At 35.2% G+C, this 13,731-nt stretch overlaps 1 protein-coding gene across 1 annotated transcript in view; it reads left to right on the forward strand.

Annotated features, from left to right (window-relative positions):
* Positions 1–13: 13 nt before the first annotated feature.
* PPWD1 (peptidylprolyl isomerase domain and WD repeat containing 1) overlaps positions 14–13,731 on the forward strand; it is a 20,553-nt gene continuing 6,835 nt past the window's right edge. Inside the window, exons 1-7 of the mRNA XM_019652424.1 lie at positions 14–227; positions 3,422–3,524; positions 5,598–5,698; positions 5,853–5,973; positions 7,275–7,722; positions 11,280–11,470; positions 12,317–12,516. Coding sequence (XP_019507969.1) covers positions 32–227; positions 3,422–3,524; positions 5,598–5,698; positions 5,853–5,973; positions 7,275–7,722; positions 11,280–11,470; positions 12,317–12,516 — 1,360 coding nt within the window. The 5' untranslated portion in view covers positions 14–31. The remainder of the gene's footprint in view (positions 228–3,421; positions 3,525–5,597; positions 5,699–5,852; positions 5,974–7,274; positions 7,723–11,279; positions 11,471–12,316; positions 12,517–13,731) is intronic.

A 13,731-nucleotide genomic window follows, 5' to 3' on the forward strand; every position in this document is an offset into this window, starting at 1 on the left:
GTGTCGCGCCTTTTCCGACGACTCGGACAACATGGCGTCGGAAGATAGTAGTGATTCACAGCAAAGAAGAAGAAGGCACCGGGACCCGGAGGAACCGGAAAAAACGGAACACAGAGAAAGAGAGCTGACAGTGGCAGTAGCAGTGGCCCAAGAGAACGAAGAGGATAATGAAGAGCGCTGGGTTGGGCCTTTACCCGTAGAGGCAACATTGGCCAAGAAGAGAAAAGGTAGTTACAGAGATAGACACAGGGCGAGTTGGAAGGTTGCTAGCCGCGAGTGGGAGAGTTCAAGCCAGACTCGAAAACGGATCGTGTGTTTGTGGGGGTTTGTGCCTTCAGAACAGAGGGTCGTCTTCTCACTTCTGGCCACTCTGTACTTGTACGTCCTCCTGAACTAGTGATTTGGGCGCAGTACAATGTCTTTTTGATAATATCAAACACTATTAAGAACTTCTTTGTTATAACAGATGCTAATGCTTACTTACGCCAAGACTTAGTACGTGCTTAGCACGTCTCAATTCTTACAGCATTCGTATGAGGTTCTAACTCCGTGTAGCAGTTGTGGAAAAAAGTACTGGCTCTCTGAGGCTTAGTGAGGCTTAGTAGCTGAGGAGTAGTGTTAGTGTGTTGGAAAGCGTGGGAACGACGGTTACTATTTAGAATCGTAAAGTGTAGGTAAAGATGATTTCCACCCTGACTCTTCCACTAATGAGTTTTCTGAGCTAGGGAAAGTTATGTAAGCTTGTTTCCTGGATCACACATTTTTCATCTAAAGCCAAGGTCTGTGGTTCTTAATCCATACTTGTTGCATACCGTGGCATGAAACATTTTGCCACTAATGTGGAATAGTGACAAAATTTTATCAAATAAAAGGAGTGGGTAAAGGGATAGATTAAATTTTCTTGTTTTTCAAGTTGTTCAATGAAATGTTTTCCTTAAATGTATAAGACCATGAGAATGTGATCTTGGTGAAAGCCCAGATCTTTTATCCCTCTCTATACTTAACTCTTCAGTGATTTCTTATTATTTTCAAAACAAAGTCCAACCTCCCTAACATGGCATACAAGGCCCTTCATGATATGATTTCTTATCTAACCAGCATTTTCCATACTTCCTCTCCTAAGCCCTTTCACTTCTCCTCTGCACTCCGGCCATATCATTTTCTCCTCTGGATGACTGTTGGGCTATCATGGTGTCTCTCTTTACCTGGAATAATAACCCTCGTCCCCTTTCACTTGGCTAACTTTTGTTCATCCGTTAGCACTCAGCTCAGCTATCACCTCTGGGAAGCCTGTGTCTTCTCCAGTCTGGGCTGGGTTTCTAAAGCACATTGCTGATAACTCTTAGGTAATGTTTATGGTGCTGAGTTTACAGGTAGCTTTCAAATTTTACTTGTCCAAATTTTGAAGAAGCTGCTTTTTAGAACCTTGAACGTTGACACTTTTAAAGTGCATTACCTTTTTTACTGCCAGGTTTTCCTGATAAATGTTTCCACAGCAACTTTTTCCTCATTGCACTTGCTATATTTTGAAATTGTATATTTATTCATGTGATTGATTAATGTTTCTCTCCAATGCTAGGAGTATAAGGATAGAAGAGCTAGTTTTGCTCCAGTGCTTGGTACAGTGCTTTGCATATAGCAGATAATAAGTACTTACTGAATGAATATTACGGTGTTTATGATCTTATTTATTTTATTGAATTATAATATTTTTGCATATCCTTTTATGGAAATAAGCAGGGGGATGGGAAAACAAAAATATCGAAGTGCTGATATTAATGTTATGAGACAAAGATCTTATAAACGTAATACAATTCAGACAGATGGAAATCATTAGGTATGAAAATCTTCAACCTTAATTAGATGCTTATTGTATTTAAGCGAGTCAGTAGTGTATTCAGTTTGAAAAAAAAATGAAATTTTAAAACACATTAAATATTTTTTAAAATCATTGAAGATTTTATCTAAAAGAATAGTATTTTAGTAATATATTTAGCTTTCTAGGAATGGAACCATTCTCTTCAATGTGTTCTTTGGACATTGGACTTTTGTATACATTTTCAGAAAGACATTATAAATAATTATATGGCACTACCTTTAGTTAAACTCATGGATTCTCAAGGACAGGAACTATGTGTCACTCTTCTTTATGTCCATGTGCCTTGAAACCTAATTTTTTTTCAGTAAATACCTGTTCAACAAGTATAAACTAACAAACAGCAAAAGGAAATGTGTATCAAATAGGATTAAATTTAACTGCATACGTATTACAGAAAAACCCCAAGTGACAGTAACATTAAAAAGATAGAGGTATACTTCTCTCATGTGTAAAAGAAGCTCCAAAGTAGGCAGTCTAGGATTGGTGTGGAGGCTCAAAAGGAATCTAGGCTGTTTCCAGCTTTTAACCCTAACACCACTAGGATATGGCCCTCATTTTTTACCTAAATGGTTATTAGAGTTACAGTGCGCGTATCCCAGTCCAGGCTGGATTGAGAAAGGGAAGACAGGCACACCTTTTCAACACTTCTTTACCATCACACAACTCTTCCACTTTTATCTTACTGATACATGGTCACACCTAACTGCAGAAAAAGGTGAGAAAGGTCGTCTTATAGGTGGATTTCAATATGCCATTATAAAAATGGGTGTTTTGTTAGTAAAAGTGAAGGGAAAATAAGTTTGTTGGACTAGCTTTCAGACTGCTAAACAATAGTTATAAAAAATTGAAGTAATTCATCATATGTAATATACCAACTTTATATAGGTATGTTTGGCCATCATTGGACTATTTTATTAGGTACACATATAATGTCATTTTTTACTAGTAAAATTGTTTGTAGCTCATATAATGAAATCACTGTTTCTTCAGATTGATTACTACTCTTACAAATGTTTTGCCCCTGGAAAAATGAGAAGCACTCAATTGGATATTCTCTAGGATTTTCTTAGCTCTAAAAAGTCCCAGTATCAGTGACTTTAAAGAGGAGCAGTGCCTTAAAAATAAACTGAGACATCTTATAGATGGCCACTGGCCTCTTATTACTTATTTAAACTAGCATTAATAATTGTATCTACGTGGTTAGAAAGGTGGTTGTTGTACTTTCATGAAGCTTTTTAAGGTTTTTGGGGTTTTTTAATGGAAACTTCAAACTCAGTTCTTAAGTTCTGGGTACAGTTAAGCACCTATATTACCACCTAAAACTTGCCTTGACTTAACTAAATAATAGTGCTTTTCAGTACTGTACAATAATAGAAGTTACAACTGACATAAGAGACACTGGATTTTTATTTTCATCATATGTGGAATTGACAGAAATTAATGAAAATACAAACTAGAATTTAGAAAACTTAAAGAAAATAAAAAATAGTATTTAGTTCCAGTTGTTAAAAATAAACTTTTTTCTTCACTTTTTTTTCTCAGTTCTAGATTTTGAAAGAGTCTACCTTGATAATCTCCCCAGTGCATCCATGTATGAGCGCAGTTACATGCACAGAGACGTTATCACCCATGTGGTATGCACCAAGTAAGTCTATCACATCTTTTTCATTTTTTTCTGAGATTTTTCTTTTTTTAATTGTTAGTTTCAGATGTACAGAACAATGCAATAGTTACCCTTTTCACCCTCACAAAGTAACAACCCCCCTCCCCCATCTACTGCCCTCCCACCCCCAATATCATGCTTATCTATTACAATTCCATTGACTCCATTCCCACTCTCTACTCCATGTCCTGTGTCTATATGTATACATAATTATAGTTGACATACAATATTATTCACCATCAGCTTCAGAAATACAGTGCAGTGGTCAGGCCTCTACACCGAATATGAAGTGGTCTCCCTAACAAGACATGAGTCCATGAAATTTTTTTTTTAAATGCTTCAATGTTGAGGTGGACTTGTAGAAGTAACTTTAGGATATTATGGATTTCTATTTAATTCCACAGGTTCTGTAATAGTTTAAGTTAAAGTCCTACATGTTCTTTCCTATGTCATACAAGGAATGCATTGTCTAAGAACTCTTTAGTTTCTGTGTATGTCTTTAGGAGATAAATGCCAAAAGGGGATGAACCAGGTAGCGTCTGAGCTTCCTAGGAAAAAGTATATTACTTAAGATGGGAGTAATTGGTAGCTGGCCTCTTCAGTACTAACGGGCAAAATGATGAGAACTAAGACATCCTGCAAATGTCATAGCACCTTCAAGATAGATGATTGGAGATTTGGAGAAGGATAATAATAGTAATATTCTACTGTATGTTAAGCTCATATTATCTCCAAAGCTTTTTCATAAACTATTTATCTTAAGAACGAGCTTATGAGGTAGTAATATAATCTGCATTTTATAAGTAAGGAAATATGTTTAGATGAGGCTGGAGAAAAAATAGTAAGGACCAAGTCCCAGAGAGTTTTATATTCCTTATGTGGATTTTGAACCTGTAATGAGGAGAGTAACATCAGATTTTTTATTTTTAAGACCACTCTGGTGAGATGAATGGATTTAAATAGGACAAGAATGGATTCAGGGCAATTAGGAGATTAGTATAGAAATTGCGATGAGATAACAATGGTGACTTGGATGATATTGGCAGTAATTATGGAAAGAATTAGATGAATTACTTTGCTCCTTGGATCAATCTATTCTTGATTTCTTGGAGACAATTTAAGGTATAAATTTAATTAAATAAAATATCTATAATTCATTTATAGGATAATTCTGACCAAACATGAGCATTTTTCCTAGTCCAAAGTTGTCAGTGTATAAAGTAGCATATTGGATTAGTATTGCTATCACTCTGTCAAGTTTTGTTATTGTTGTTATTTTTGTTTTGTTCTTTTCCCTTTTTAACCCAAGGCAGCAGAGTGTAATAGAAAGATTATATGTTTTGAAGTTTGGCAGATCTGATATTGAATGCCACTCTCCAGCTATGGACCTAGAGCAAATACAGTTAACATTTTAAAACTATTACCTAATTTGTAAAATACTGATAAAAATATCCACCCTAATAGAGTTGCTGTAAAGACTAAATAAGGTAATGTGTTTAAAGTACCTGACACCTACTAGGTTTCAATAAATAGTTTCTATTTTTATATACCTTGCAGGCAAGGTGATTCTGTCCAAAAACTTTTTGATAATTTAAACAAACAAAATACCTTGGCTAGGTTACAAAACAAACACGTTTATTTTGCTATATATGAAAGTAATATGTTGAGATTTAATTATGTATCAACTTCTGAAAAAGAGAACATTTTCCCTGTGAAAGGACTGCCTATAGAGTAATTTTAGCATAAAAGGACCCTAAGGTCTCATTTTTCCTGGTGAGATTTCTTTTTTTTTAATGTCACATCCTAGCTCAATTTGGATCCTAACTCTTAAGATTAAAATTAGTGCAGCACCAATGATTATGATCTAGAAATGAGCTTCAAAATTTGCAGTGTTCTATCTACCCTATTATAGTGGCCTGTGTAAAGAAAGATTTTTTTTTTTGAAAACCTATTATAAAAGAGTCAAAGATTTTGTCAGTGAATGATTGTTTTAGGGGTATTGAGTGATTCTTAGATTTGTTTTAGAAATTAACTTTTACAATTTTATGTATGCAGGACAGACTTTATTATTACTGCCAGTCATGATGGACATGTTAAGTTCTGGAAAAAAGTGGAAGAGGGAATTGAATTTGTTAAACATTTTCGGAGTCACCTAGGTAAGAATTTTAATTTTTTGTTTCTTTTTTGGGAGGTGGAGGTGCACTCTTTTAAAAACTGTACTGGTAAAGTTTCTTTTAAAGTGTTTTTTCTTTTAATCATATACATTTATTTCATTGGTATTTGATGTTTTAATTTCATTTATTTCGATAGGAATTATTGAGAGTATTGCAGTTAGCTGTGAGGGAGCATTGTTCTGTTCTGTGGGTGATGATAAAGCAATGAAGGTGTTTGATGTTGTGAACTTTGACATGATCAATATGCTGAAGCTTGGGTGAGTTCTTTATAAATTATATATTTTTTAAGTTAGTGAAATAATATTTAAACTAAACATAATTTCATAGGTATTTCTAAACAGACTATATTACCATGCCATTAAAACATGTACCTTTGGATTTTGCTTGGGAAAATTAGATATGGTGAATCCTTGTTTTGAAGCTCTTTGGAGGCTTTTGCTGTGGTTTTTGTCATTAATCACTGCAGAAATCTACAAACAGCATCATAGCAAGAATTTATTATATACATTTAACACTACTTAAGAAGAAGAATCCATCATGTCTAATTTACTGGTACTTAGAATTAACTTCTTTGTTGTGCTTATTTCAGTAATATGGTATTGCGGTCTTACAAAGCTTATGCACATTTTTGGAATTGAGGTTATTTGTTGGTGATTTTAAACTTGAAGTATATTGATACCCTAACTTTGTGGTTAAACTGCACAATGAGACGAATACTTTATTTTAAGTTGTCTTTTTAAAGATAACATACTAAATTATGTACACCTAAGTGAATGTCAACTTAAAAGTTATAGTATTATCAGAAACAGTTTTGGAAGTTGTCTTAGTCTGCTCAGACTGTCATAACAAAAGACCATAGACTGGGTGGCTTAAACAACAGAAATTTATTTTCTCACAGCTCTGGAGGCTGGAAAGTCCAAGATCAAGGTTCCAGCAGGGTTTGGTTTCTGGTGTGGATTCTCTACTGTGTTTTACACTGTGTCCTCACTGGAAGCTGAGGATGGGAGAGGAAATGATATATCCCTATCCTTAGAAGGCCACAAGCATATGGGAATAGGGCCCCACTCTCAAGTTACTAATAATGAGAGTGTGATTATAAGAATGTTTTTCTTTTGAGCATGGTTATAACTAAAATATTTTGATCTTTAACATTTCAAGAATGGATTTATAACATATATTGTTACATGCTAACCTAGTTAAGAGTAAGTTATACATAAATTGAGACATAGAGATCCAAAAAGCAATGCCCCAGAGTATTTTAAGGCCCAGGTCTAAATAGATTTCATTATCTACCAAAGAGAAGTAAATGGTTTGCTATGCAATTCTCTTGTAGTTTGATAGATCCTCAGAAGTTATTACCATTGCATTGGTGAGGTCAGAAAGAGAAAACTTAATAACTGTTATTCCTCCCCATTCTGTATCTCTCTCTGCTTCTTTTGAGCAAGGAACCCAAAACAAGCTAAATCACTGGCCAGGACATTTTTTGGTGGTGTGAGTGGAGAGGAATGCATACTTCTTGTGTTGACCTCTTTTTTTCCTCAATTCTTTACTATTTCAGCTATTTTCCTGGACAATGTGAGTGGGTCTATTGCCCAGGGGATGCTATATCTTCAGTTGCTGCTTCTGAGAAGAGTACAGGAAAAATTTTTATTTATGATGGTCGAGGAGATAACCAGCCACTTCATGTTTTTGACAAACTCCATACATCACCTCTTACTCAGATACGACTAAACCCAGTTTACAAAGCAATAGTGTCTTCTGACAAATCTGGAATGATTGAATACTGGACTGGGCCTCCTCATGAATATAAATTCCCCAAAAATGTGAACTGGGAATATAAAACTGACACAGATTTATATGAATTTGCCAAGTGCAAGGCTTATCCAACCAGCATATGTTTTTCACCTGATGGAAAGAAAATAGCTACAATTGCTTCTGATCGAAAAGTTAGAATTTTCAGGTTTTTAACTGGAAAACTCATGAGAGTCTTTGATGAATCACTAAGTGTAAGTGCATTTTCAGTTTAATCAATTTTACATTTCTGAAAATATTTTGTGCTATTTCTTAAAAAGGTATTTCTGGATATAGATATTTAGATTGATATTTTCTCTTAGCACATTAAAGATAATATTCAACTGTCTGCTGTCTTGTATTGTTGCTCTTCAAAACTCTCTTCCCTAGGTTTATGATGTAATGTCTTCTAAGTCAGTTACCCTTCTGCTTATGTGGCTATTTTTTAAGTTTTGTTTTATTTGCAAATTCATTCTCTTAAGGTCCTCAAAACTCATTCTAGGCCCCCTTCTCTACCCACTTTGTTCACTCCTGTCTGACTACTCACCGATTTACTTCTCTAGCTTCCTATTATGAACAGACCTGGTCCTATCCGTTTTTTCCCTGTCTTCATGAATGGTGCCAATATCCATCTACTTGCACAAGCCAGAAATTTGAGTCATCCTTAACTCTTACTTCCTTACCCCTCTATTTAATTTCTCATGAGTCCTGACAGTTTTACTTCCTAATTGTACTTTAAAACCATGCATTTCCTTTCAGCACACCTGTACCCTAGTCATGACCTTTTGCCTGGTCTATTGCATGGCTTACTGCTTATATCTATTCTGGCTTTCTCTTAATCTGTTACCTATGCTACACCCAGAGCAGTCTTTTAAAAGCACATATCTGATCATGTCATCCTTTGAAGCCCTCCCCCCATTTCTCCCATTACCTATTGAACTCATCCTTCAAATCTCCATTAAAGGAGTCACTTCTTCACTGTTCATTCAGTCTAGGACAACTTTTTTTATGTGACTGTATATCACTGTTTATTTTAAAGCATTTGGTATGGTCTTATTTGATTAATGTAGACTAAACTGTGATTGATCTATGGTCCTGTATCTGTTTTGGCTCATGATATTGTCTCCAGCACTAAGAACAGGACCTGTCACATAATTACTGCTAACAAGAATTTGTTAGAGTATGTAGTTTTAGAGTTTTTATCCATGCAAAGTTAACTGCTTTTTGTGGAAACTTGGGTCTCATCAACTGTTTTCATCAGGTGGTTCTCTAACTGCCAATGGTATGCTCTGAGAGTCTGTGTGTTGGACCTTTGTAGCAATGTTTACTACATGACAGTGTTGATTCCACAGTCTTGGTAGTGACCAGTTTACATTATATCCCTTGCATTAAGCTCTTCAAAAATTCTATCACTCTTATTAGCGACACTCTTGTTTGGTGGCAAGTGGTAACAAGCTAGGTAAATTATCTGCCTGAAGTAATATGAATTGAGACAAATGTGAAGTTCTCTTTGCTAGCCAAATCGTCCTCATGACTCATTTTCTTATTGGAAGAAGATAGCTTTCTACTATGCTTTTAAAAGAAGAAACCATGTTGGTGATGTTTTTTTCTTTAATGGTGGCTGGTAACTACATATTAGTTTCAATTTAAGCATAATTCAACAACTTTACCAACTTGCAGCTCTTCCAAGATTCCATAGGAAAAGAAATATTCAAATCCTAGTCTCTGGGTATTTTATGATTAATCTCATAAATTTAGTCTCAATCAATTTTATGATTAAACTTACTAAATCTCTTTTTTTTTAAGATTTTTATTGGGGAATTGGGGGACGGGAACAACGCTGGGGAATCAAGGGAAGGGGAACAGACAAGTTGCTGTCCTTTTACTCTTCAGTCTAGTGTGGAGGATGTTGCTTCACTGGCCCAAGTTGGCACCATCATTGCGCTCTTCCCGGGCGAGGCACATCAGTCACCGGCTTCTGGATGGCCGCTCACGCTGGCTGCTGGCTACACATGGTAGCCCATGGCAACCCTCTGCAGCCTACGCCGTTGCCGGTGACTTACAGCAGCCCAGCTCCAGGTTGAGCTGTTGTTCAGCATCTTAGTTGAAGAGGGCAGTGTCACTGGCCCTCATATGTGGGATCCGAACCGGGGCCCTCTGGCGTCCCAAGCCAGCTCTTAACCAATGCGCCACTCGGCCGGCCCCTAAATCTCTTAACATACATACTCTGAGCTGTTCCATCCACTCTTCTTTGTTGTTATCAACATTTGTTGAAGTGGTAGAACTAAGGTGTTAAGAGGTCAGTAGTAAAGCCTACGATAGAAGAGATTCAGAATGAGAGAGTTTGCAAAAAAAAAAAAAAAAAGCAAGTGCCAATTAAACTAGTTACAGTGCTAGTGACTAGTAAATGACTGGAATTTCATAGTTCCATGTTACAGGGGGAAGTTTCTAACCAGTTAAGCATCCTAGTTTAACAGGTGAGAAATTGAACTGGTTGGTGTGAAGTTGTACTCATATCTTTTAGTACTTATTAACCAGAATCGCTGTATGTGGCCACACAATTATGTATTACAGAGGCCCTGCTAGAATACTGTAAAAAGATTTTGATGTGCTTGTTACGCTGTATTAACTAATATTTATGAAATACTTGTTGTTCCCTTACACACATACGGCCTTTTGATTTTCAGAGTACATTGTTCTTTCCATATCTAAAAAAAAAACCTGGAGATTTCCAGTTAACACAAACATGAAAAAAAGATACAAGTAGATGAGACCTAAGTCCGGCCTATTTTAATCTGCGTTGGAGAGCTACTTCTGAATCCGGCTCTTTGATGCCCTAAATGTCTGGAAAATTGAATGTAAAGAGCATATCTTTGGAGAAGCTTGTAGTGTAATAGTACATAGTAATTAAGATGTGATCCCTGTTTTGAAAATTGTGTATTAACTATTCTAAAGAAAAGTTAACTAAATTTTCATACTAAAGGTCACCCACAAAAATATTCATCTATCCTACGTCCTAGTTACCTAATGATATTCTAACTGTAGTTGTGCCCAATGTCAAAATAACTTGAAATTTTCTGAAATACCATGAAATGGTTATACATTAGTGAAATAATAAGAGTTTATTCATTCAACAAAAATTGAGTGCTTGTTACATGTCAGGCCCCATGATCCTCAAATGAGGACCTCATAGTCTATAGCTATTGTCCAATATAGTGGCCGCTAGCCATATGTGGCTCTTAAGTACTTGGTATGTGGCTACTCCAAATTGAAATCAGCTGAAAGTATAAAATACAAGATTTCAAAGATTTAAATAAGAAAAAGGTGTTGTTTATCTCAATTTTATTAAATTGCTAAATATTTTGGATTTATTAGGTTGAATAAAACATTAATTTTACCTGTTTTTTTTATTTTGCTTAATGTGACTACTTGAAAATTTTAAATTACATGTGTGGTTTACATTATACTTCTATCAGAAAGTGTAGTCTGTAGCTTATAAAAGGCAGCAGATATATTGTTGTTTCTATAGGGAAAGTAGTAATTATACCAACTAACTGATTTTGTTTAATTAGAAAAACCAATTAGTGTAAATATTGTTTATGATTGAACTTACTGGTGTCTTTTTATTTCCTGCTTATAGTGTTTAGAGTCCTCCTTAAAAAGATATAAGTACACAGATTGTCAGTGGCTCTTCATGTATACTCTGCTTCTGTTTAAATTCTCATTCCCTTTATTATGTAGCTTTTTTGGTAATAAATGGTTTGTTTCCTAGATGTTTACTGAACTACAGCAGATGAGGCAGCAGCTCCCAGACATGGAGTTTGGCCGACGAATGGCTGTAGAACGTGAGTTGGAGAAGGTGGAAGCAGTGAGATTAATTAATATAGTTTTTGATGAAACTGGACACTTTGTGCTGTATGGAACAATGCTGGGCATTAAAGTTATAAATGTAGAAACAAACCGGTAAGCTTTAATATGATGTATGTTTTTTAAAAATGCATTTATGGGGACCATTTCCTCCTTCGGAGAAACAATGGGAGTTTTGTTTGTTCCAAGACAAGTGGAATGGTCCCAAATGTCTAAACTTAACCAAATGTTTTGACTGGATTTTTCTGTGGTCTTTTGGTTGTTTATAATCTTATGTAAAAAGTTTCCACTCATGTTTGTAAAAGAAATGGAAAGAAGATATGCATAGTTTCAAGTTTTTTTTTTTTTAACAAGTTATAGTCTGTCTTTTGCTTATTGATTTAAATTAGCCTGGTTCATGTTAAATGTTGCCAAATATTTTAACCACAGAATTCAGCATTACATCCTGCTAGACATAAAATCAGAAGTTAAAATGCATGAAACCACAATAAGCCTTTTGTACAAACAGTCCATTTGGTCTTAGTACAGAATAGCTACAATCAGTTACTATCGTTGAATGTAAATAAAAAGAACTTAAAGTATATTTTAAGGAGAAAAAATCTTGTGCTGTACATTCTCATATATAAACAAATTTCTATTGTAGTTCTTGGCAATATAAAATCTTTGAAGGTTTGCAGATAGGTTAAAATAATAGGGATAGGTTAAAACTGTATGACTGAACAATTGTATTTTTTTAACCTAAAAATTATAGCTGCCTACCAATTTCAAATAACTTTTTTTTGGGGGGGGGGGTTATAGAGAAATACTTTTTAAAGACCTTTCACTAGTTATTTTGTACAAAGATAAAAGATAACTATTCCCAGCCTTTACCTGTAAAGTTGTTATAAATGTTATAATTGGAGTTAATTCTGATGATTTTATTATATAAAACATATTTTCCAGGTGTGTGCGGATCTTAGGCAAGCAAGAAAATATTAGAGTGATGCAATTGGCTTTGTTCCAGGGAATAGCCAAAAAACATCGTGCTGCAACTACTATAGAAATGAAAGCATCTGAAAACCCTGTTCTTCAGAATATTCAAGCTGACCCAACAATAGTCTGTACATCTTTCAAAAAGAACAGATTTTATATGGTATGTGGAAGTACTAAGAGATAGACCTTAATGTTTCTTCCAGTTTGGTTGGAGTTTTATTTTCTTAGCTTGTACTTTCAACTGAAGAGAATGTTGGCAATAATAGCAGACTTTCTAAACAACCAGAATACCATCTTACAACATTAATATTGTAGAATTTTTAACTAGGACTTTAAGTATTTCTGTACTGTTTTCCATCCTGTTTTGAAAATTTTTCAACCTGGCTTCTACAACTATTTGTGTTGTCTAAGATGATAGGAAGTAAGTGGTTATGGGAATAATTGAATCCAAAATAGTTTTGCTATGGGGTTTTAAAAATTCTTCTGTGTTTTTATTATTTTACAGTTTTTACTCTTGAATATAATATATCTCCCCGAAACTTGCACACTTTCTTCTCTATACACATGTCTTTATCTTTTGACTCCATTGTAATGTTGCTACCTTGGAATTGTTTATTCCTAAGGAATTTTTTTTCTGGGAGAATTAAAAGTACTTTGCATGCTAACTAAAATTGGGCTCAAAATCAAACTACCTAGGAGTAACATCATCCTAATTTCAGCCAAGCAGAAATATCTAAAGTGTAGAGACCTCTGCCCTTGAATTCTTTCCTTCACATTGCAGTCAGAGACTTTCTAAGGCCTGAATGTGATTACAGTGGGGTCCTCAAATAACTTCTCTTATAATGTTGATGACAAAAAAAATTGATTCTTGGCCAGGACCAATATCAGTGTGGAGTTTGCACATTCTCCCATGTCTTGTGGGTTTTCTCCTAGTACTCTGTTTTTCTCCCACATCCCAAAGATGTGCATGTTAGGTTAATTGACGTGTCTAAATTGTCCCAGTGTGTTTGTGTATGTGTGTGTGTGTGTGTGTGTGAGAGAGAGAGAGAGAGAGAGAGAGAGAGGAGTATGTGTGGGTGTATGGATGTGCATGTGTGCGCACACATGTGCTCCCTGCAGTGGAATAGTGTCCTGTCCAAGGACACGACCTTGAGCCCTGCTCTGAGCTCCTGGGATAGGCTGAAGCTACCCATGACCCTAAACTGGAATAAGTGGGTTGGAAAATAATTATCTACTTTATTAACCTTTTTTAACATAAGTATAGCTCACATTTATTTCAATGTTCAATATTAGAAGTGTTTTGGGTCTTTATTTAGATGTTTGGTGATGTTTTTGTGACCAGAAGTAATGCTATAGGAACTTATCCCGTTTGTATCAATTAGCCT

The sequence above is a fragment of the Hipposideros armiger genome, unplaced genomic scaffold (assembly GCF_001890085.2).
Source record: "Hipposideros armiger isolate ML-2016 unplaced genomic scaffold, ASM189008v1 scaffold_179, whole genome shotgun sequence".
In the NCBI taxonomy this organism is placed as follows: domain Eukaryota; kingdom Metazoa; phylum Chordata; class Mammalia; order Chiroptera; family Hipposideridae; genus Hipposideros; species Hipposideros armiger.